This window comes from Geotrypetes seraphini, chromosome 1 (genome assembly GCF_902459505.1).
Source record: "Geotrypetes seraphini chromosome 1, aGeoSer1.1, whole genome shotgun sequence".
Lineage (NCBI taxonomy): Eukaryota > Metazoa > Chordata > Amphibia > Gymnophiona > Dermophiidae > Geotrypetes > Geotrypetes seraphini.
The window spans coordinates 72,851,298-72,876,661 of NC_047084.1; the positions used below are offsets into that span (position 1 = coordinate 72,851,298).

The 25,364-nt window shown below is 38.8% G+C and overlaps 1 protein-coding gene across 3 annotated transcripts in view; it reads left to right on the forward strand.

The window, feature by feature from the left end:
* Positions 1-25,364, forward strand: part of ADAMTS12 (ADAM metallopeptidase with thrombospondin type 1 motif 12) — a 521,425-nt gene that overhangs the window by 394,426 nt on the left and 101,635 nt on the right. For all 3 annotated transcript variants that reach the window (XM_033933191.1, XM_033933202.1, XM_033933212.1), the window contains one exon: positions 23,861-24,013. In XM_033933191.1, the coding sequence (XP_033789082.1) occupies positions 23,861-24,013 (153 nt within the window). The remainder of the gene's footprint in view (positions 1-23,860; positions 24,014-25,364) is intronic.

A 25,364-nucleotide genomic window follows, 5' to 3' on the forward strand; every position in this document is an offset into this window, starting at 1 on the left:
CTTCCTTAGTGTAATAGTTGTGCAATTGATTTTAAGGCAAATTAAAGTGCCATCGAAGTAGTTAAGTACTAGTTAACTACATATTTGCAGTAGTTGTCTCAAGTAGTTAAATTACTTTTAAAGTAATTGGTACCCAGTAGTGCATAAAGCTGTACTCAGGTAAATAATCTTCAATCATGGTTCTTGCATGTCCCATGACTCCAGAATAAAACATTCAGATTTCCACGTCAACATGTTCTCTGGTACACCAGCTTGGATCGATAGTGCTGACAGCTCAGTTCTCACAATGATTGCAGTTCAAAACCACTAAAGAACAAGTCCTAATTTGGCCTAGCTTTCAGCCCCCGAACCACTCCCAAAAATAACCCTCAGAAAACTACAGGATCATGAGCAGCATTTCAATTCACACACTATAAAGATACAGGGGATCAGAAAACAACTGTACAAGACTGTGGCTCTAAAGTGTTGGCTGTGCAGTCTTTGGAGGCAGCATTAATGTAGGATAACATGGTTCTTAAATCAATTTTAAAGCTTTAGAAAGTACAGCAAGGGCAATTAATCTGTGGTTAATTAACTTTCCCAAGTCACCTATGAAGTCACCATAAGAACCTAAGAATAGCCTTACTGGGCCAAGCAAATGGTCCATCAAGCCCTGTAGTCCATTCTCATGGTGGCCAATCTAGGCCACTTGTACCTGGCCAAAACCCAAAGAGTAGCAACATTCCATTCAGAATCCTAAAGAATAGCAAGATTCTGGAATCCCAAAGAGTAACAAAAGATTCTGGAACATTCCATGCTACCAATCCAGGGCAAGCAGTGGCTTCCCCCATGTCTTTCTCAATAACAGACTATGGACTTTTCCTCCAGGAATTTGTCCAAACCTTTCTAAAAACCAGCTATGCTATCCGCTCTTACCACATCCTCTGGCAACATGAAACCTTTATTTGATGTTTAAGGGAGGTAATGGAAGTTGCTCCTAAACAATAACACCTGCTACTAGGGTTACCATATTTTCTATTTGGAAAATCCAGACCCCCTAGACCCGCCCCCCAGTTCCACCCATCCCCGCCCTTTCACACCCCAGCCCAGCCCCCAATTCCAGCCCACTGCCTGCTCTCATCGGGCATAAGGACATCCGCGCATGTGACGCGCTGACATTATACGCACATGTGCGAGACATCATCGCGTGACATCCATGCATGCGCGGATGCCTTCCTGCCCAACGCGTTGTAGAGGAATGCTTTTCAAAACCCAGACAAACTGCCGAGTTTTGAAAATCCGTTCGGACACAACCTTCCCCACCTCCCCTCCCCCTCCCGGACATGTCCTCAAAAGAAAGGAGGACATGTCGGGGGAAATCCAGATGTCTGGTAACCCTACCCACTACTCAAATATATGTGACAGTCTCTGAGAAAAGGTGACTAAAGTAGCAGATCCAAATGTTGAACGAGTTCTAACTATTTACTTATCTTGTATGTGAATTTTGTGGGACCGCTGTTCTTAATACGTGTCACATATTGAGAGCAGCTTTTTAAAAAGCAAATACAGTAAAACCTTGGTTTGCAAGCATAATTTGTTCCAGAAGCATGCTTGTAATCCAAAGCACTCGTATATCAAAGCGAATTTCCCTATAGGAAATAATGGAAACTTGGCTCAGTTGTGATGTGTGTATACTGTATGTACTTGTATTGCAAGACATTGCTTGTATATCAAGTTAAAATTTAATAAAATATTTTGCTTGTCTTGCAAAACATTTGCAAACCAAGTTACTTGCAATCCAAGGTTTTACTGAATAATCTATCTATCTATATATATATATATATATATATATATATATATATATATATATATAAAACCCTAAGCGCGCATGCGCTGTTGAAAGATCGTGAGTCCTGGTGGCGTGAGCTGTGCTTCTGTGCCGGTCCTCACGGCGCCTGCGCTAGCTGGAGGTGTGTGTGCCAGCGACTCCTCCCTCCCGCTGCCACTCCTCTTCAAAGCGGCCTGCTGAGGTTCGCCAGCCGCTGTAGCGAACCTTGCAGGCCGCTCTCCACCTTCCCGACGGCGAGCAGTACCAGGGCAGGACGCCGGGCCTGCTGCACGACGATCTGCGCCGAGAGGACCAGCTCCAGTTGGAGGCATGGAGGGAGGGTAAGAATGGGAGGGGGGGTGGAAACGGAAGGGGGCCACGGAGTAGGCAGGCATTGCACAACAGGGGACCAGGGGGAGAGGGAAAGGGGGCTACTTTGGGGGGAAGAGGGCCACGGAGCACGCAGGCATGGTAGAACAGGGGACCAGGGGAGAGGGAAAGGGGGCTGCTTTGGGGGGAAGGGGGCCACGGAGCACGCAGGCATGGTAGAACAGGGGACCAGGGGAGAAGGAAAGGGGGCTGCTTTGGGGGGAGGGGTGTGCTGTGGGCAGACAGCAATAATCGGGGGGGAGAACAGAAGGGGTCCACAGAGCACGCAGGCATTGCACAACAAGGGGAGAGGGAAAGGGGGCTGCTGGGGGGAGGGGTGTGCTGGGGGGCCCAAAACAATCATGCTTTGCTCTGGGAAGGGGGGGACATAGAAGGGGGCCACAGAGATATAGGCAGGCATGGCGCAACAGAGAAATACAGGTAGGCAGGGGGCCAGGGAGAGACACAGAAAGAACGAATGACAGACAGACAGCGTTCAAGGAGAGAGAGACAAAGAAAAAAACCCAGTCAGACAGACATCTCTAGCACCCGTTAATGTAACGGGCTTAAAGACTAGTAAACCTTATAATGAACCATAAGTCATAATCAATGAGCCAGTCCTACCTCCACCCTAAGCTTCCCAAAATCACAACCCAGCTCCACCCTAACCCTCTTACATCTAGGATGCCAGTGCTGAGCAAACTTGTTGAAGTCTTTGACGATTTCATATTTTCTTCTTTTGGTTCTGCTTTCCATTTTTTTTGTATGATGCCCCGTTGGTTTTAATTGCTTCAGCTTCTCATTTAACCATGCTAGCAAGCCTTTGGTTTTCTTTTGACCTCTTCTAATGCATGGAATCCATTTGATTCGGGCTTCCAAGATAATTTTAAATTGTTTTCATACTACATGTAAATGTTTACTTTTGCAATAACTAATTATATTTTTTCCTAAGTTTAGGGCAGTTTAAATAACGTCCTTCCTCCAGTGATTATGTTGATAAATGGCGGACCAGGGGAATAGCTCTTTTCATACGCAAATGATGTCTTTCTACTAATCCCTTCAAGTCTGAACCAAGCAAGCATGACTAACATATTGTCCAGAACGTTAACTAAAGTGCAAGAATGGGCAGAGAGATACCATATCAAGCTAACCAGTGAAAATCCAAAGTATTATGGTATAGGTGAAATACACACTTAATAGGCTACAAAGAACCAAAATGTTCACCAATACAAAAGGGAACTGAACGAAAAACAATTGGCAAAAAGCTTTAAACTCCCAGTGAGCATAGACACCAGCGTCTAAGCTAATAAGAAAAAAATCTTAATGATAATAACAATGGGACTTCAGTACGGGCTCAATCGGCCCTACGATTCACATTTAGCCCCAGACTAGCACCAGACTGATATAGCCTAAATAAGCACTGCCCTGTACATCATAATGTCCCCAAAAATATTTTCAAAAATAAATAATTATGCTAGTAAATGCAAAGATGCTGAATGTAAATTCAAAATAGGAGAAAAAAGACTGAGAAGCACTTTAAACCCCCCAGAAGACAAACTTCAAAAATGGTCTATGTAAATAAGGAATAATAATTGAAGAATGCAAAAATCAATACATAAACAATGAACCAATATTGCTAAGATATAGTTCAACTTATCTGAGTCCCATTGGGTTCATAGCGCCACTCTATCTCCACTTGACAGAGCCCCGTTTCGGAATCTTCGTCAGGAGTAGGGATGATAAATGCTGGAGAGACGAAAAAGCAGCCAGTCCACTCGATAAAGACGGGAAGCAATAAATCCTGCAAACAACAGCTTGGCACAATCACACTGGAGCTGAAGGTAGTGAACAACAATGACATCCGGGGCGTTTAAAGATGCCCCGGAGCCCTGCGAAAGGCAACACAATCGACGTCAGAACGTATGCAAAAATTTTGGGAACATTACGATGTACGGGGCAGTGCTTATTTAGGCCATATCAGTCTGGTGCTAGTCATCAATAAGCACTTTGCCTGGGGCTAAATGTGAATCGAAGGGCCGATTGAGCCCGTACTGAAGTCCCATTGTTATTATTATCATTAAGATTTTTTTCTTATTAGCTTAGATGCTGGTGTCTGTTCTCACTGGGAGTTTAAAGCTTTTTGCCAATTGTTTTTGGTTCACACAGACTTAGGGCTCCTTTTATCAAGCCGCGCTAGCGGGGTTAGCGCGTCGGACATTTCATCACGCACTAAACCCCCGCGGCCGGCTAAAAAACTAATGCCTGCTCAATGCAGGCGTTAGCGGCTAGCGCGGCAGGCGGTTTAACGCGCGGTATTACGTGCGATAAAACCCTTACCGCAGCTTGATAAAAGGACCCCTAAGCTGTGATAGCGGTTATAGCGCACGCTAGACGCTAATGCCGGCATTGAGCTGGCGTTAGCTCTAGCTGCGTAACGCGGGTTTAGCGCACGCGACAATTCTGCACGTGCTAAAAATGCTATCGCAGCTTCGTAAAAGGAGCCCTTAATCCCATCTATTGTTGTTCTGACAACCAGCACCAGCTTCAACATTGAGAAAGCCTCCAAAGTATTAGGAGTCACTTTAGATAGCCATTAAGTTTTGAAGATCGTGTTAACAATTTAGTCCGGAAATCCTTTTTTACACTACAAAAACTAAGTAGGACAAGACCCTACTTCTTCTAACAGGATACGAGTGCAGTCGACGATATTGTTATTCCAATAGGCTCTACTCTCAGATTTTGCCGTGAAACTCATGAAAAAGCTCTACTGCAGCAAAACATATATTACAAATCAAGATTTGATCATGTCACACCACAGCTCATATGTGTATACTGTATGTACTTGTATTGCAAGACATTGCTTGTATATCAAGTTAAAATTTAATAAAATATTTTGCTTGTCTTGCAAAACATTTGCAAACCAAGTTACTTGCAATCCAAGGTTTTACTGTATAATCTATATATATATATATATAAAACCCTAAGCGCGCATGCGCTGTTGAAAGATCGTGAGTCCTGGTGGCGTGAGCTGTGCTTCTGTGCCGGTCCTCACGGCGCCTGCGCTAGCTGGAGGTGTGTCATCAACTATACCGGTTACTGATAGAAAAAAAGAATAGAATTCAAACTTTGCTGTTATTCAAAACGCTATACGGTGACATCCCCAATAGCTTCCCCAGATTTACTGAACTTTTAGATAGATCTGCTGATCGACGTAACTCTAACAGCCTGATCCTATCATTCCCAATTCTGAAAGATATAAAAAATATTAAAAACACAAGATATCTCACAGCAAATCATTCAACTACCAAATAGCAAAAGTGTGGTACTCACTTCCTATTGAAATTCACAGAGCCACTGTATTTATACTGTTTTGCAAAAATCTAAAAACATGTTGTGTTTTTTTTAAGAAATCACCATCAGAGAAACCCAAACTAATAATGCAAGTCACTTGACATAAAGACTATGGGCTCCTTTTACTAAGATGCGCTAGTGTTTTTAGCGCACGCAGGAAATTACCGCACGCTACGCTTCTAGAACTAATGCCAGCTCAGTGCTGGCGTTAAGGTCTAGGGCGCGCGGCAATTCAGCGCGCGCTATTCCGTGCGTTAAAGCCCTAACGTACTTTTGTAAAAGGAGCCCTATGTTAATGGTCAGCTGCTATTTGTGATGTATTATCTCAGACTGCATGTGTGTATATGCCTGTGATGTTTCAAAGCAGAGTACAGGAGTGGTTTGCCATTGCCTTCTCCCATGTAATGTGTGGCTCTACTCTTTTGTTGTGGTCCAACATGGGGCCCTGCAGTCAGGGCAGGATTAACCAAAAGGCCAAGTAGACACGTGCCTAGGGCCTGAAATGGTCAGGGGGGCCCTATGAAGGAGGGCATCAACCTTGTTTTTTTCAAACGGCGATGGCCCCTCCAGCATCGATCGGCAATGCAGGCCCCCACCCCGATTGGCAACGCGGCCCCCACTCCATCGACGGAAAGTAAGACAAGCAAGCAACGTGGGTAAGAAAGGCAACGGGAACTGTAATTGTGCAAGTAGTGCTGCTTGCCCAAAGTTTCCCTCTGACGCAGCTTCCTGTTTCCGCCTGGGTGCATGGTGGGGTGGGGCGGGGCAGGGGGCCCTGTGTGCCTAGGGGCCCTCAACGAATTAATCCTGCCCTCCCTGCAGTATCTGGTCCCTCATCTATGTACTAGCCAGGCCTGACCCTGCTTACCTTTTATTAGTGAGAGTGAGCCTACCCAGGTCAGCCAGGCCATACTGTATGTACAATTTGATAATGTATATAACTCTTTGTAACATGTTTAACTCTATACTCTGATGGATAGCATTCTGCCATATGAACCGCAGCGCATGTTGCATTCGGTGAATCACGATGACCTACATATTCAGAGAGTGAAACAGCTGCGGCTAGCTGTGTCTAGAGCTAGCATGTCTTCGGGTCCTCGTGAGTGGAATAAGCTTCCGGGATATTTAAGACAGCAAACAAGTTTGAGTAGTTTTAAGAAAATATTGAAGAAACACCTCTTCTGTAAGATGAAATATGGGACTTGCTCTATAGTGTTTTGATGTGAGGCGCTGGTAGCCTTTTTGTCATTTGAGGCAGCTTTACATTATCATTCTTATGCTTTATTGATGTTCTATTTGTTGTAATGTAGGTGATTCTGTTTGTGTATGTACTTTATTGTGACCCGCCTTGGGAAAGGCGGGGTATACATAAAGAAATACAAATATACAGAATTATATTTATCAGTAGGTTACTTGTAACCCACCTAGAACTCTGACTTGTGAGGATTCAGCAGAATATAAGATTGTACATAACAACAAATTTGGGCCACATTATATCAAGCTGCATTAAGGGTTTTTTTTTATCACGAGTCACTGAGGTAAAAGCTCCGACGTTCATAGTTATTCTGTGAGCGTCAGAATTTACACCGCAGCGGCTTGTGATTTTTAAAAATCCTAGCGCAGCTTGATAAAAGGGGGCCTTGATTTTATTATGATCATTACTGCCATTGCCAGTTGGCCGAAGACAAAACAAAGCAAGGAGCACTGCAAACCCTTTTACTGCAGATTGTAGTGGTTCTTCCTTTTTTTGTTTGTATTGTCAGGTGGCCCCTACCACCTTTGTTTCCATGCTGTGCTATCTTCCTATACTTTTTCCTTTGTTCATTTTCTCGTGTGGCTGCAATAGTTCGGTCCTGGGATAAACAAATCACTCAGGGCAATCACGTTTTCTTGCAAAATGTTCTGATCATTTGAAAGTTGGAAAGGTTTTTATGCAGCAAATAATACACAGAACATAATGAGAGCTTGCCTTGTTAATTTCATGTAATTATATTCACTGGGACAAAATGCTGTCTCTGGAGATTCTCCAGAGACGCACAGTCCAAATCTAAGTTCTAATTTTCTCCTGGAATAGTGTTTTTGTAATGGAATAAAGAAGGAAATAATTTAAATTTCAATAAGCATTTTCTTTGTTGATGAAATGGAATTTGTTCTTTCTGAAGCTCTAGGGGTCAAAGCAGGGTGACAGGAGCAAGACATGAGACAATGAAAATCCATACAATCTGTCAACAATTTCTTGCTGCTTGAAACCATGTCTACATGGTATAATGAAACTGGCATAAGCTATAGTCTAGTAGAGCAATGATTCAAGGAGCCCATTTAAAAATGAAATGTCAACTGGAAAGGCAAACACATTCACTGATCCCCTTGTGGATAGTTTAGGTGTGTGGGGAAGCGGAGAAGCACCCTGAAAATCATTTGTGCTTTTAATCCTTACCAGCTGATCCCTTACTAGCTGATCACTTTTCAATTAAAAACAATCTCCTAATTAGATCATACTGCATAGAAGGGAACAATTGTCAGTATGAATAAGGCACAGATTTTCTGCTAGTCTATTCTTAGAATACTTTATACAGGGTAAGGATACTGGAATATTCTAAACAACTTTTATGAAACCAAAATATTGACTGATATGTTATCATATTATAACTCTTTGGTTTTGGCTAGCTGTCCTAATGGATATATTTGAGATATGTGGGTCTAGCAGGCATTCCATGTTCCCTGGGTTCTAGCGACCTAAGGGAACGAAAAGAAATCACACTGCACATTAGTCTAGGGGAGGGGGTTGTCAAAAAACATTTACCTGGTTAGTTGATACAAGTCAGTTTAATCTCACAGTGCATTTCCTCCGGTATAATCTATTATATAGAAATTAAAGAAAAATAGAAATTATCGTCCAAGTGATTTGTTATCACCACAGCCTAGATTGTTATCTTCCACCACCTTCTCATTCAGGTATCTGAACTGAAGACCACTTGTTAAAACCCAAATTCTTCTGATAACCGTTGACATCTTTTATTACTTCACTATAGTCATCTTTTGTCTTTAATTTTTGGTTTATTTCCATACACATCCAGGATGGGAGGGGATGAGATTACATTACTATTTTAAATAAGGGAAGGTTATTGAAAGTATATATGCATTTGTGTTTTTATTGATCAATCAATGGGAGGGTGGGTGGGATAAAATGGTTTCTTAAGTATATCTGCAAGATGATTGTGCTTTTCTTGATTTATTATATGTTTATATACCTGTGTATTGCACTGTTAATATATAGAAAATCAATAAAGATTTAAAAAGGATTCCGGAACTTGGAGGCGAGGAGGATGGCAGCTTGAGTGCAGAGCTACTCTCCCTGGACATTCTCACTAAAGATTTTAAGACTATTTGAATCCCTTTAGTTTAACCAAAGTGATTTCAGATGGCTTCAAGAAAACAAATTACATTGGATACTGCATTTGCTACAAATGGAAAAAGTAAAAGATTAAAACCAAACCCAGTAACACCATCTAAAGTGCCTTTGCCTGTAGAGTCTATGGAGATCCTTGAACAGTTAAGGGAAGGAATGGAAAATTTGCAGGTAATGATGCAAGATAACTCAAAAACGCTTGAGGACAACTCCTTAAAATTAATCTCACTTCAGGAAGAGATGACAAATTTAAATCAGCAAATTCAAATATCTAATTCTAGGTTGGAAAATTGTGAACAGAGAATATCAAGCTGTGAGGCAAAGCTGATCCATGCTATCCTTAATTTAACCCAAAAAACCTGGAAGATCTAGAAAATCAGGAGAGAAGGAATAATCTCCAGATTCTGAGAGTGCCTGAAAATATTGAAGTACTCTGAGCACTTCAGCAAATTTTTAAATTTTAAATCTTTAGTTAATTTTTGAGTCACCACTCACCACCTCAAAATACTTTCATCATGGCAAGCTTTAAGTGGTTATTTCCTCATTGGCTCATTCTACTTTCTACTCTTTTCTTTTTTTCAACTATTTTAAAAGTGCCTTGTGCCTTGTATTATTGCACATTTCCTAATATTTATATATCAAAGTGCTTAGTGCTTACTTATTTCATCAACCTCATATATATATTTCTTTTATAAATAAATAAATAGATATAAATAAAGCAGATAACTTAGCTTTATATCATTTAGTTCATTCACTCATCTAGCTTCATAAACCTTCAATTTTAGTTTGTTCAGTTTGGGAGGGTTGGACCCGACTTGTTTCGCCCACTGCTGTTTCAAGGGTCCTCCCTATTACAACAAAAAGAATTTATCAAAATTCATTCATAAAATATGTAAGCCTCAGCCACTTAACTATTCATTTCGTAATCTTCGAAATACTTTACCACAACTGCCAGAATCGGATGGAGAGTGGGAACCTCCTATGATTCAGAACCCAGAGTATAAGGGTAAAGAGTAATGAGAAAGGATTCAGTGTAATTAAATATAATTGTATCAGACTAATAGCATGTATGAACTTACTTAATAAGATTGAGGTCAGGAATTCTAATATATGTGGATTTACATAAGTCGTTGGTATTAATTGATATTTTATCTTCCTTAAAATATGCTTTGTAGAGTAAAGTTCTGCATAAATTGACTTATTTAATTGTTTAATTTAGCTATGATAGATACTGAACTATTTATCTTATTTATACACTTACACTTGATAAGAGTTAGACGATGTTTTTTTTTTTTTTTAAAAAGATACTAAAAAGAGGGAAAATGTATAAATAACATGAATGGACTGTATGAATAGACTGTATGAATGTGTATGAATGATAAGAAGATGTGTTGGTTTTCGGATAATTCTGAAAACAAATAGAAATATTTACAAAATTTTTCATGACATCAATATTATGAATGATAAGGAAGCACGTTTAATCTCAGATATAAAGGAGAAGCCTAGGGTCTGGTTATGTAAATTTATGTATGTAATAGTTTTGAAGTGGAATAATTGGGAATATATGTTCATACATAGGGGTAATTATGACTGGCAGTGATTCAATATGGAGATGGGTAAGAATGGTAAGATAATAGGTTTAGTTTTTGGAATGAATGGGGAATAAATTCAAATAAATTTTAATAAGAATTCTATTGTATTAATGAATTTTGATTCTTTTAACATTGTAATGATACACTTAATAAGAGTTAGATAGTCAAAAGAATACAAAAAAGAAAAAGGCATGAATGGTATGATAGTATGTTGATTACATTTATGAACGGGACGCTTAAGTTCTGGTTAATATTTATTTCTACCGTGGTTTTAATTTTATTCTATGTATTTCAAATGTTTACCACTACTAAAACATAATATGATAATTGATTAATATTGAGGCAGTAAATAGTTTAATGAATTTTTATTTACTGAAGAGGATATAGAATGGTCATCAGAATATTATGACAGTTATTAATGAACTATCTTACTTAAGGGAATTTTGTTAGGGGAATTTATAGAGTGTCTAGGGAGGGAGGGTGGTTGCTAGCCGTCATGAACGCACCCAAGTTTATGAGGTACTATATGGGAGGGATTTGGGATGGAAGGGGGAGGGGGAGGGGGAGGGGGTTTATATTAGGTCCTTGGATGTGTGGGAAACTTTTATCTTGTTATATGCTTAAAGGGAAAATAGTAGAACATTTAACAACATGGTATAACCAATTAAAATGGCTTTTAAAATATTTTCTTTGAACGTCAACAGGCTCAACCATCCAATTAAAAGGAAAAAAAAAACCTTAATTTCTTAAAACAGCAGGGAGCGGACATATACTTTATACAGGAAACTCACCTATCTGCTGTTGAATCGAGGAAGTTGGAAGTGGGATGGGTTAAACATTGTTTTTTCGCTTCTGCTATAGGATAAAAGGCTGGGGTGGCCATACTGGTAAATAGAAAATGCCTTATAAAATTTAAAATACTATCAATAAATCCCATGGGACAATGGATACAGGTACACATGAGCTCAGGGAAAGATATCCTGACACTTTTTAATATATATGCCCCTAATTTGAATCAAGCAGAATTTTTTAGGGCTCTTCAACAGTTAATTTTACCACTGGCTTCTTCTAATTTAATAGTAGCTGGGGACTTTAATGCTGTTATGGATCCAATGTTGGACAAACAACCAGGTAAGCAAATAAAATCAATGGGCTTAGATAATCTAGTGCAGACCTGTGGTTTGAAGGATATATGGTGGATTCTTCATTTTAATGCTCGAATTTTCTTTCTGCTTCCATGTACATAAATCATTTTCAAGAATAGATTATATTTTTATTTCAGATCAATTAACTCAGCAGATTACAAAAGCCAGCATAGATCCAATCATTTTATCAGATCATACTGGAGTTTGGATCGAATTTAATTCAAGAGAACATGATTCTAATAGCCCTGTATAGAAATTCAATAATACATTGCTTGCAGATTGAATTTTCTTGCAGAATTTCAATTAAAAATGAATAAATATTTTTCAAACTAATGTCTCAGGAAATCTCTTTAGAAATATTATGGGACGCTTTTAAAGCTACAATGAGAGGGCAAATCATTTCATATTTGGCACATGTTAGAAGACAACTTAAAATGGAATATGCTAATTTGGAACAAACTATTAAGGATTTGGAGTCAAAATTGGTCTTAAAATGGGAACAAATTACTTTACAGGCCCTCTTAAAAGCAAAATATAAATACAATGAGATTTCTTCTCAAATGGCAAAGAAAGATTTGTTTTATCAACAGGCTCTATACTATGGAAACTCGAATAAAGCGGGAAGCTTATTGGCTAACTATCTCAAAGCAAAAAAAAAAAAAAAAAAAAGTAAAGATTGTGGCAGTTAAAGATGAGAAAGGTGAAACTCACTCTCAAATTGGAGATATTTTAAAACAAGTTTTGAATTTTTATAAAGCCTTATATTCTTCTGAGCTTTACTCAAACAAGGAACTTGAGGGTTTAGACTTTTTAAAATTAAAGGACCAAAAATTCCTGAGCATATAAAGAGAAGTCTCGAGGCGACTATATCACTGAAAGAACTTCAAACAGCGTTGAAGTCCCTTAGAGTTGGATCTGCTCCATGTGGTGATGGATTTACTGTAGAGTTTTATAAATCATTCCAAATCATACTCTTACTCCATCTTTTAAATCTATATCAGACTTAACTAACTAAAGGATGCATTACAGGTACTATGACAGAATCTTTAAAAATTATTTTACTGAAGCCAAATAAAAATCCCTTATTGGTTTCAAATTTAATTAATAAATGTAGATGGAAAACCTCTGGCTAAGTTATTGGCATTACGCTTGGCCAAGGCTCTCCCTTATATTATCGATATGCACCAAACGGGTTTCATTGCTCAAAGACATTCTTCAAATAACACCAGACTGGCTCTTCATATGCTAAATTTAACAAAAGCCATGGATGATCCAGCCTTCTCCATGTCCTTGGATGCAGAGAAAGCCTTTGACCGGGTGGAATGGACTTTTATGTATCAAGCAATGGATTGGTTTGGTATTGGTTCTGGAAATATACAAATCAAGTTTCAAGTTTTCAAGTTTCAAGTTTTATTAAATTTGATAAATCGCTTATTAAATACTAAGCGAGTAACAATTAAAAATATGTTATATACAACCTTAAGAAGGGGGTAAGAGACCACTAACAGACAATACAGACGAACTGAGGTACATGAGGAAGGAACAAAGGTGGGTAAAAGTTACAAATTGCAGTTTCTCAGGAGAGAAGAAAACGAAAATCTAGTAGAGGAAAAAGACGTTAGGATTGGGTTTTAAAAAATTGTTTTAAAAAGTAAAAGAAACTTTACAATGAAATTTTTTATAATCAAATTAAACTGATTTAAAAGAAGAATGTGTTCTAGATATTAAAAGAAGCTTTAAAAAGGAATGTTTTTAGGTTGGTTTTAAATAAGTTCAGGTCTTTAACTTCTCTGATATATAAAGGGAGAGTATTCCAGGTAAGAGGGGCCATAACTGAAAATATGTCGTGACGTCTGGTTCCAATGATCTTCAAAGAAGGAACCGTAAGCAGCCCTTGTGTTGTGGATCTTAGGGAACGAGTTGAGTTATATGGAATTAAAAATCGGTCTATGAATTGAGGTTCTTTATTGGATAATGTTTTAAATGTTAGAAGTATTATTTTGTAGGTTATTCGTTGGTTAATAGGAAGCCAATATGAGTCTATTAAAAAAGGTGTTACGTGATCATATTTTTTGCCATTGTGAATGATTTTAATTGCAGTATTTTGAATTATTTGCAAACGTTTTTTTTCTTTTTGAGTGATATTTAACAAGAGTGAATTACAGTAATCTAATTTGGATATGACTAGGGAATGTATTAAAATGTTCAATGATTTCGGTTCTAGGAATTTAGACATAGAGCGGATTAAGCGCAAACGAAAAAAGCAACATTTAACCACATTACTGATGTGCTCATGATACGAGAATTTGTCATCGATGATGACTCCTAGTAGTTTTAGTGATGATACTATCTCAATTGGTGTATTGTTTATTAGAAAAGGAGCCGATAGTTTTTGTCCCTGCTTCATTGGAAAGAATAAGGCCTTAGTTTTTGTGATGTTTAATGCTAGTTTGTTTTGTGAGAGCCAGTTTTTTATTTTTTCTAGTTTTTGGTTAATTAGGAATATGTCGTTTGAATTTTCGGGATTGAATGGGTGAGTCAGCTGAATATCGTCAGCGTAAGCGTAAGTAGTGAAACCTATGGATTGACTCAAATCTTGAATAGTTCCCCTTCTGCCAGCCTATATATTAATAATACTTTTTCAGAACGTTTCTATCTAGAGAGGGGAGTTAGACAAGGGTGTCCATTATCTTCTTTGCTGTTTGACATTGTTCTGGAACCCTTGCTATTAGCTATCCAACAGGCAAAGCCCATATATAGGCCGCGGCCTATATATGGGGAAATACGGTATTCCTCAAATATGTAACTTCTTTCAGCAAACTATGACTAAGATGGCGCATATGGAGTCTAAAATTTTAGTATTTGATAAAAACTTTAAACAAAATTACTCCACAATGCTAATTCTTCTATGATTAAAGATAGTCTCAGTATGCATCAGCATTTAGAAGCTGTGATGGAAGATGAGTTGTGATCAGAGACATGGTTCACAGAGAACCATGACTGGGATGTAGACAGGATAGGAAGAAAATGAGGGGGAGTAGAATATTAAAGCCACACAATTGCAAGATCTGCAGGGCAAGGAAGAGGCACTGTGGATCAATTTGGAAAGAGGGAATAGTTAATATATTTACATTGGTGTGATATGCAGGCCTCCTTCGCAGATGGAAGAAGTAGACAGATTTAATAGTAGACATTCAGAATATATCTAAAAAAGGGGAAGTTTTACTAATAGGTGATTTTTAACATGCTGGATATTGATTGGGGAATCCCTATTGCAGGGTCTTTTAAAAGTAGGGAGATCCTAGCTTCTCTGCAAGAACTGTTCCAGCAGTTGATAATGTAACACATGTGGGATGGGGGTCATACTGGACTTAGTACTTACAAATGGTGAAAGTGTTTCTGATGTTACAGTGGGTGATCATTTGGCATCCAGTGATCACTGCATGGTATGGTTAACGTGACCATTTATTTTTTTAATCAAACAGGACATCTATTAATTTTCAGTCCCGCCTCCAATCCCGCCCTAGCCCCGCCCCAATTTCTTCCATTTATTTTTCATGTACACATAATATCTTATTAATTCATAATGGTAACCATAAAATTAAAAAAAACCCACAAAGCACACTGTACTCAGAGAAAATGTTAATTATCATTTATATTTGGGGTTTATTCATAGATTAAACAATCCTCCAAAATCTTGTGAAACACACTAGAATCCACCTTTTTTGGTTGTATATGGACTTGTGTTATAGCCAGGTTCTTTGGATTCTAGTTTATTCATAGATGTCAAAACAGATGACATTAAAATATGCAATTACACCTCAGTAACTATAGAAAAATAGACAAATATAGTGCAAAATATAGACAGCAGATATAAACATTCAAAACTGACACATTTTGATCACTAAATTGAAAATAAAATCATTTTTCCTACTTTTGTTGTCTGGTGATTTCATGAGTCTCTGGCTGCACTTCCTTCTGACTGTGCATCCAATCTTTCTTTCTTTCTTTCGCATACATTTCTTTCACAATCCAGCCCCATCCCTTTTAGGTCTAGGTCTCTATCTCTTTTCCCTCTGTTACCCTCCCCATATCTAGTTTCAGTTCTCCTTTGTATCTTTGTTCCAGGTCTCCCTCTCTCTCCCTCCTCTGCTATGATCTTGCATCTCTCTGCTCTTCCTCAGGGTCTCTCCCTCTCTGTCTGCACCTCTCATAGTCCTGCATCTGCTTCCTGTCTTTCCCTTTTGGTCCAGGCCTTTCTCTCTCTAATCTTTCTTCTGCTTACAACCCCCCCCCCTTTTCTGCCTCTTTCTCTTATTCCTTCTGCCCTCCCTCCTTCCTATGTCCCCTTACTGCCTTCCAGCCTTTGTCCCACCCCCTCCCTCAAAACCAGCCAGCCTGACTGCCTACCTCTCTCCCTCTCTGCCATGCCAAAGTCAGCCTGTCTGTCTGTCTTCCTCCCTCCCTCCAGCGCCGAAGCCTGGCCTACCACCAATTCAAACCCATCCCCCGGTCCGCCATCACCGCCGCCCGCTGTAACTGAAGGAAAGGAAGGTCCAGGCGCTGGAGAGAAAGTTCTGGGCCAGCCAGGCAGCAACGCTCAGGCATTGTAGCACACTGTCAGTCTCTCCCATGCCTTCCTGTAACATATATAGGTCCTCCTGTCCTTGCAAAGGAATAGCCTTGCCAACACCAATATATCCCCAGTATTGAAATTTAATGGTCTGTGTCTTGTAGCCATGTTTTCTAATATGTCCCCGCATGCATAAAATCATGATGTCATAATACGGTGCCCCGTTAATTGAGCGCTCCGATAAAGACACGCCGACAATCGCACACAGGACATATGCGTGCCGCTGGTCCCTCCGCTTTAAACCCATTACGTTAGCACTGTGAGGAAGTGTTACATATATGAGTCCTCATGCTCCCGTTGGGGGTGTGTTGGGGGGAACCCCCCCCATACACACACACACACTACACTGAAAAACTCTCAAACTTCAAAACCTTAATAGAAAACTGAACTTTTAAGTGTACTTGGGGAGGTTCACCCCTCCAAACCACCCCCCAATGGGAGCACGAGGACTTCGACATGTACTGGGGGGCTTCCCCCCATACTCCGCTCACAGCGGTAACATTACCAGTTTAAAGTTGCGGGACCGGTGGTGCGCATACGCCCTGCACGCAATTGTCAGCGCGTCTTTGTCGGCGCACCAATGATATATGGCATGGTTCTCTAAACAGTTCACATAAAACTATGCACCACCTACCTTACTAAATACAATTATATAAAAAGCACACACAAAAGTATGCACCACCTATCATACTATGCTTCGCTAAGCTCGATTCTGTAAAAAGCGTGTGCCTTGTCCACAATCGTGCTACGCTCCGCAGTACTCGATGCTGAATTTTCAGGCAACAAATATAGAATCGGGGCCTAAATGCCAAGGAGCAAAAAAGAAAATTCTCAAATTGTATGTACAAGCTCTGCTGTTGTGACTGTGTTTCTGTTCCTCAGATAATGTTCGTTCTAACGATTCCACTTTATAATTGTTATGGTAACCAACCTGTCATGCCATGCTTCAGGGTCATTATGCCATCATCATTATATCCACGATAATGCTACTTCTTCCTTACGAAATCTCCTTCCTGTAATTGCACTGTTCATCAATATCTCTTCTGGGATGCTGTTCACAATTCTAACTGAAAGAGAATCAAATTAACAGAGTTTTTATGGTACGTATTTTGGAAGTATCTAAGTAATGGGGCAGAAAAAGGAAGTACAGCCTAATTGGCACCATAGACGGAGTGGTAACTGGATGGAAAGAGCAGGCTACTACCCCCAGAAATCAATTGTGTTTAAAGCCAGCTGACAAAATAGCTTTTCTGTGACCATACTGAAGTTTGACTCCGTGTAGCTTTGATTCACCCATATCTAAAGGAGGAAGTTATGGTAAAATAACTTATCTTAACAGTAGTCCACACATGAATAACTACGCCCCTAAATGCAATGTCTGCGTCAGGGGTCATGACCCCCGACAGAGGCATGAAACTGATACAGGTAATCTGCTGAGTCTTTATTTATTAATCACCTTTATTTTTTATTCATTCATTCAATTTTCTATACTGTTCTCCCAGGGGAGTTCAGAATAGTTTACATGAATTTATTCAGGTACTCAAGCATTTTTCCCTGTCTGTCCTGGCAGGCTCACGATCTATCTAATGTGCCAAGGGCAATTAAGGGTCTTGCCTAGGGTCACAAGGAGCAGCGTGGGTTTGAACCAACAACCTCAGGCTGCTGAGGCTGTTGCTTTAACCACTGTGCCACACTCTCCTTACGATCTACTATCCTTGGCGATTACAATCAAAACATGCATAAGGGAAGAGTAAAAACATTGAGATAAAGTACAGTAGGCACAGCTTAACATAAAACTTATAATTTTGTTAACAGCATAACAATAGTGAAATGATCAAACATAAACATAAATTCAATCAATGAGATAAACTTGGAGAAAAACTAGAATTGATGGCAGAAAAAGACTTGATACTGTAACCCTCTGGTCTCCCGGACAGGGGACACATAAAGTCCTATTAGTGTGAGTATTGAGGACCCAAAGCAGGAGCCAGTCTTCACAGCTGAACTCCAGAGCAAGCATGCGCCAGACTTTCAATCTCTTTCTCTATAATGGTCGACCACACCAGAAGGTTGCTGAATAACTCAAACCTTTACTTCTTCTTTAGGAACTCAGAAGAGGCAGTACACTTCCCCCTCTGTATTTGTTGTTTCGTTGTCCGTGGTTTCGGTTATTTGTGGGTTTTTTATAGAATTGCGTTTAGTTAAGATAGGTGGTGCATAGTTTTATGTGCTCTACCCCCAAATTTACATCACAGGAAGTCGCTGCTCCCAGCGAATCACAGAGAAAATTGATCCTCCCAGCAATGCACAGAGAGAATCAATCCTCTCAGTGTTGTACAGAGAAAATCACAGCACTTTCTTCATAGGAACAGGTAAGGTTATTCGCGGTTTTGTATCTTGTTTTGGGCTTTTTACAGAAAAACCATGAATAACATACTTAAAGTTATTCACGGTTTTCTGTATTCACGGCCATGCTGATTCCCTATCTCCGTGAATACGGAGGGGGAAGTGTACACTTGAACACCAACAGTTTCTTTCAACAACTCCAACATATGTAAAGTCCAGATTCAGGAGTAAATGATTCAAAAGCTCAGAAATCCTCCTTGTTGGATGGATTCTGTAATAAAGTCCAACATAGACCTATTTTTGCAGGCTAGATCTGACAGCACAGTGACTTACCGCAACAGGTGTTATCTGGAGACAGTAGGCAGATATTCTCACATGTGGGTGACATCATCCACAGAGCCCCAGTATGAACAGTGAAAAGTATCACTTTAAGCTTTTGCAAGCTTTAAGACTGCCCGCGCCACACATGCACGAGTGCCTTCTCACCCAACGCCAGCTCGTGAGGTCATCAGTTCTGTGCCCAAGTGAAGAAGCCAACTAGAGGAGGTTGGTGGGATGTGAAAATATCTTCCTGCTGTCTCTGGATAACACCTGTTATGGTAAGTAGCTGTGCTTTATCGTAGGACAAGCAGGCAGCTAGGGACTCCCTAGCTTTAATAAAAGGGATGGAGGGAGAGTTGGGTTCCAAGAAACTCCGAAAATTTTGAGTTGCCTCGCAAAAACCTAGTCTGATACGAGAGTGCAGAAGCAAGGGAAAGAACATAAAGGAGAAAAATAAATAGAGGAACCCCATGCTCTACTAAAAGTAAAAGGAGGATTCTGAAAAATAAAAACAACTATATGCAAGGAGGTTGAAAATATAATAAACGACCTCCTAGAGGTAGGTGAATCTAAACATAAGCAATGAAAACCATAATGATTCAAGAACAAAATAAGGAAGGACCACTGTCTAATGCACCAATATGGAGCAGCAGACCAAATGAACAGTTGAAACCAATCATGTCCCTGAGTAAATACAAATGAAAAGGGAAAGGAATTTCGTAATCAAACAAAAGCATGATTTTCTCAAAAAGAATAGCTTTAGAGGATAAAAAGGAGGAACTATCCTAGAAGGAAAGAAAAGCCGATGCTATGGAGTATAAAATTAGAACAACATATTGGCTTACTGTGGAGAAAACAACCTCTTGATAAAAATATTTTTATTATATCTCACGAAGGCTTACAATCAAGTAATGTCAGTCAAGGAATGTAATAGGCCTTAAAACAGGAAAATCAGTAGAAAACAGAAAGAGGAAACATATTACTGAAGCAATATGCCAGTAAGCATGAAAACCCCTTAAAGATTTAACAAGGAAAGTGTGAACAGATTTATTTAATCTCCTTGTAAAAACCAAGAAGTCGGTCAAGTGTTTGTTTTTTTTTAATCTCCTCATGTTCTGAAAAATGAGGAGCTTAGTAAGGATAGAACACTACTAAAAAATGGGATCTGAACCCCTGAAAACATATGTCTAGAAGGAAAGAAACTTGGAAATAAGGAGAAACAAGCCTTGATATATGTAGCCCCTAATATAAGTGCCATATGAAACACGAGTACCTAAGAAGATGAACAAGAAAACCAAAGTAACAAACCCACATCATTGAACTCCTGTACCCTCTTACTTTATTATAGAAGAGGGAATATGGGTAACCTGGGCTTAGCCATGTGTTACCCCCCCAAACTAGAATAAATTACTCCTGAGCCAGTGGCATCAACTGAAAGTAAGGAGATACCGAAGATTTGAGAGTGACATAACTAAACAACAAGAGACAATGTGCCTGCAGTGTTAAGGTGCTGAATAGAATCTTCTTAGGAAGCAGTAGAGGTACTTCAAGAAAAGCAGTCACCAACATCAGAAAACACGAGAGAAAAGGCAACCAGGAGAAAACCTCAATGTTGCACAGAGAAGTATGTAATGGAGAAAAGCAAATGAGGAGCACTAAAATTTCTGGATGCTCTGCGCTGCTCTGACGGTCAGAGAGTAACTATGAGCATTGGAGCAACCCAGAGCATTCAGCACACCGGCCACTGCTAAAAGCCTCTTCTGTGTTTTTGTAAAAGAGGAGTGTAAATTTTTGAACAATTGCAAAGAACATAAAAATTGCTATGCTGGGACAGACAGAAGGCCCATCAAGTCTAGGCCACAAGTACCTGTCAAGTTCCCCAAAAAGTAAAACAGATTTCTCTCCCCCCTTCTACACATAAGTTCATGTAATCCTTTTTCTTCTTCTCTACCCACTATTTTAAGTTCTTGTAAACCGTGTCGAGCTCCATTCTCATGGAGATGATGCGGTATATAAACTTAAGGTTTAGATTAGATTAGATTAGATTATCCTAGAAATAAGTGGATTTTTCCAAGTCTATCATAATAATGACTTATAGACTTTTATTTTAGAAAATTATCGAAACATTTTTTAAACCCTACTAAGCTAACAACTTTCACCACATTCTCTGGCTAGTAATTCCAGAGTTTACTTACATGTGCAGTGAATAAATATTTTTACAGTTTATTATAAATTTACTACTTAGTAGCTTCATTGCATGCCCTCTAGTCCTATTATTTTTAGAAAGAGTACTCGTAAACAAGTGAGTCAGATCTACCCATTCTACTCCACTCAGTATTTTATAAATCTCTATCATCTCTTCCCTGAGCCATCTCTTCTTCAAGTTGAAGATCTCCAGCTGCTTCAGCCTTTCCTCTAAAAGATGTTGTCCAAGAACTGTACACAATATTTTGAAACTATGAGGGGTTCCAATTTTTTTTGGACAATGTTTAAAAGAGGTCTAATTCCAATTTGTCCATCCTTTCTAAAATTCACCATACAATGTTGAAAGATAATGGTGTTGTTTGTCAACAGACATGATTGAAGGAGTCAGATGGAAATGAATAATAGCCAATGTATATTTTTTAGTAAAAATAGGATTATTTAAATATATTTTGCATTGTATATTGAATTAGTTTTATATATTGTTGATGAATTAACTGTAATCAGCAAAAAATGATTAAATTGGTAGAATATACATTTTTTAAACTTAGTTATGGGTGGGAGTACGTACACACATTTATACTTTCTTTAAAGTATAATTTGTGAAAGACAATTTGTGTGCTACTGGGGGAGAAGGGTAATTATAAGAGCCTATTCTATAGCACAGATGCATTTTGGGGAAATGTTTTAGGTAGAGTTCTATAGACACAAAGTTACTTCCTATCAAATTTTGTAACAAGCTTAGCCGTGCCTCAGAGACCGAGTCATCCACCAAAATAATAATTATTATTTATTGCTTGTCATTGGTCAGAGTCTCATTCATTGGCATCAGGCTTATGCTTGCTGCATCTAATTTTTTAATTCTTTTTTTAAATTCTTTTTAATTCTTTTAATTCTTTTTCGTTGTTTGAAATCTTTTTGTCTATTTTTTTAAAGTTTTATAATTATTTATGTTTTTATCTTTAAGAAATGAATAAATAGCATACAGTTTAATAAGATAGTGCCTGTATTTAAAAAGCACTTATCTGGTAGAAGCACTGTTAAATCCCAACGGGGCCACCGTTTCACCCGATGTGGCTTCGTCAGGGGAAAGGTCGACAGTGCCTAAAACACAGAAAGTAAATTCAAAAACTCTTGAAAACCTTAAAAAGTTAAATAGAATGCATAAATTTTTAAACTCAAAATTCACTTAGCAACTTACGGAACACAGTTATTCTAGCTTCTCATTCTGTTTTGCGCTTTGCAAATGGCGGCGAACCGCGGGAACGCCGAGATTTTTAAACTTTAAAGAACCTACCAGGGAATACGTACTTTACGTCGAAAACGTGAAGAACGTGATGAACAAACAACTTGATGTATCACATGGTTCTCTCTAAAGTTGTTTGTTCATCACGTTCTTCACGTTTTCGATGTAAAGAACGTATTCCCTGGTAGGTTCTTTAAAGTTTAAAAATCTCGGCGTTCCCGCGGTTCGCCGCCATTTGCAAAGCGCAAAACAGAATGAGAAGCTAGAATAACTGTGTTCCGTAAGTTGCTAAGTGAATTTTGAGTTTAAGAGTTTTAAAAATTTATGCATTCTATTTAACTTTTTAAGGTTTTCAAGAGTTTTTGAATTTACTTTCTGTGTTTTAGGCACTGTTGACCTTTCCCCTGACGAAGCCACATCGGGTGAAACGGTGGCCCCGTTGGGATTTAACAGTGCTTCTACCAGATAAGTGCTTTTTAAATACAGGCACTATCTTATTAAACTGTATGCTATTTATTCATTTCTTAAAGATAAAAACATAAATAATTATAAAACTTTAAAAAAATAGACAAAAAGAATTCAAACAACGAAAAAGAATTTAAAGAATTTAAAAAAAGAATTAAAAAATTAGATGCAGCAAGCATACGCCTGATGCCAATGAATGAGACTCTGACCGATGACAAGCAATAAATAATAATTATTATTTTGCTGGATGACTCGGTCTCTGAGGCACGGCTAAGCTTGTTACAAAATTTGATAGGAAGTAACTTTGTGTCTATAGAATTCATCTCATACTTCCTTAAGTACTTGCATTTTGGTTTTACGAAATGTTTTAGGTACCCTGTTATGAAATTGCCCCACTACTCAATACAATTCACAGAACTGCCTTTAGATCTGAGCACTTTTTAATGGCTAAATTTGGCCACTGTGGGGACCGTTAAGGGGAAATTTCTCCTTGAAGAATTCAGCTACAAAACCATAGTTAAGAGGCTAAGTCCAGTTGAAAATCCTGCTCATAACTGTTTGTACCAACAGATGTTTTTAAACACTTCTATAGCTAAGGGCATTCTACTGCTAATAAGAATGTCCTTATGCATTATGAATTTCTGCATTGTAAAGATTGCATCCATCACATATTGTTAGGGGTTCCTAGATGTTTATTTTTAAATCACAAAATGGATGTAGCATCATAATTCAACTTGACAGGGAATCATGATTTCTCATCATAAGCCATCAAAGTTTCATCAGTCCATCTCCACAGGAATCCATTTGAGCATAAAGCTCTAGCTTTTGAGAATTTACTGACAGCTGTATTTATCTCAACTGTAAAAGCTTCAGATTGGGAGCTATTTTTAAAAAAGAAGGTTGACACCCCTCCCCCCATGAGAAACTGTTTTTTAAAATGAATTCTAAAACTTTTCACTACCTCTCTAATGCAGTGTTCTACCACCTGTGGTCTGGGGGCCGTTTGGAGACACGTGCAATGCAGCACTACGACTGAATCTGATTGTCAACACATTAAAAAGCTTGATCCTGCTCAAAGATGTCATCTGCGTCCTTGTGCTACCTGGACAACTGGGAATTGGAGCAAGGTACAGAGTAATTTATAAAGTGCATGATCGTCTTGTTAGAAAGCAAATTTAACATGTGAGCACCTCTAGTTAGTTTATTAGATATAATATGCCTTTGTCCAAGACAAAAGAACAAAAAAAAGCATACACAATAAATAAAACAATCAATCAAAAACACAATCGAAGAATACACAAGTACCAAAAGTGTTTCAGAATGCCAGGGCAAACCAGTCCAGTATAAATTCACTGAGCGAACTTAAGAGCCTCAGATCTGAGCGAAAGCCTCACATAAGAAAAACTGTTGAAGCTGTCAGTTAAAAGAAGACAAGTTTGTTTTTTCAGCTCTGAAGGCAACTTATTTCGCTTCAGTCACAGAAAATATTCTATTTCTAGTCCTATTCAATTGTCATTGGTGATAATCAGGTGCACCAAAAGGATAATACTTTCAGTGAGAGGCTTTTTGTAATGAACATTATAGATATGACAACAAAGAGGAAGCCAAAGGAGGCCACAACGATGAGACAATCAAGGCACAATAATGGAGTCATGAGGAGGAGATGTCAATAATTCAGCCACGGGTGTGCAGTTCAAAGTTCACTTTATTGATAGTAGCACTGCAAGGACTTGAAGACTCATGGCTGAATTATTGACATATTGTCCTCACGACTCTTTGGTTGTGCCATTTTAGATATGAAACAGAAGCAAAATGCAGCATGATAGGTTGGAGATTAATAGTGGGTCATGAGACAGGCTAAAGGGTTTCAATGATCTACTGATAATCAATACTGCAATCTCACTCTACTTCCTAATATCACACTCTCGAAATTCCCAAAATGCTTTTTACTTTTTTTTTTTTCAAAATGAAAACAGTGAGGGGAGCCTTACCAACCCAAGAGCTGGCATTCACACAGCTTTTTGCTATGCTGTATCCCATGTTGGGCTTTTGGTCCCAGCATGGTGTTGGCCTGCTGCTATATGGAAATCAGGACACCAAAACAGAAGACCAAAAAACCTCTGCAAACCAAATCCAACACCAAACAATAGTGGTGGAGACAAGCAGTCAGGATGGCAATGAGTATAGTACTTATAAATGTCTTTATTGCAGTAACTAATGGATGACACTATAATATAGCAAACAAAAGACGGGACACGATTTGTGTTTCGGCCTATAAGGCCTGCATCAGGAGTCCAATTGTTATGCTTGTTGCACAAAGCTATGTTTATTCAGACTAGAAAATTTTAGTGTTTAGAAACATGAACAACATGTTGAAATGCGATGAATCAAAATGACAGCATAAACGTGTTTGACTGTTAGCATGCACTACTAGCGTCAAGCGCATTTGTGCTGTCATTTTGATTCATCGCGTTTCAC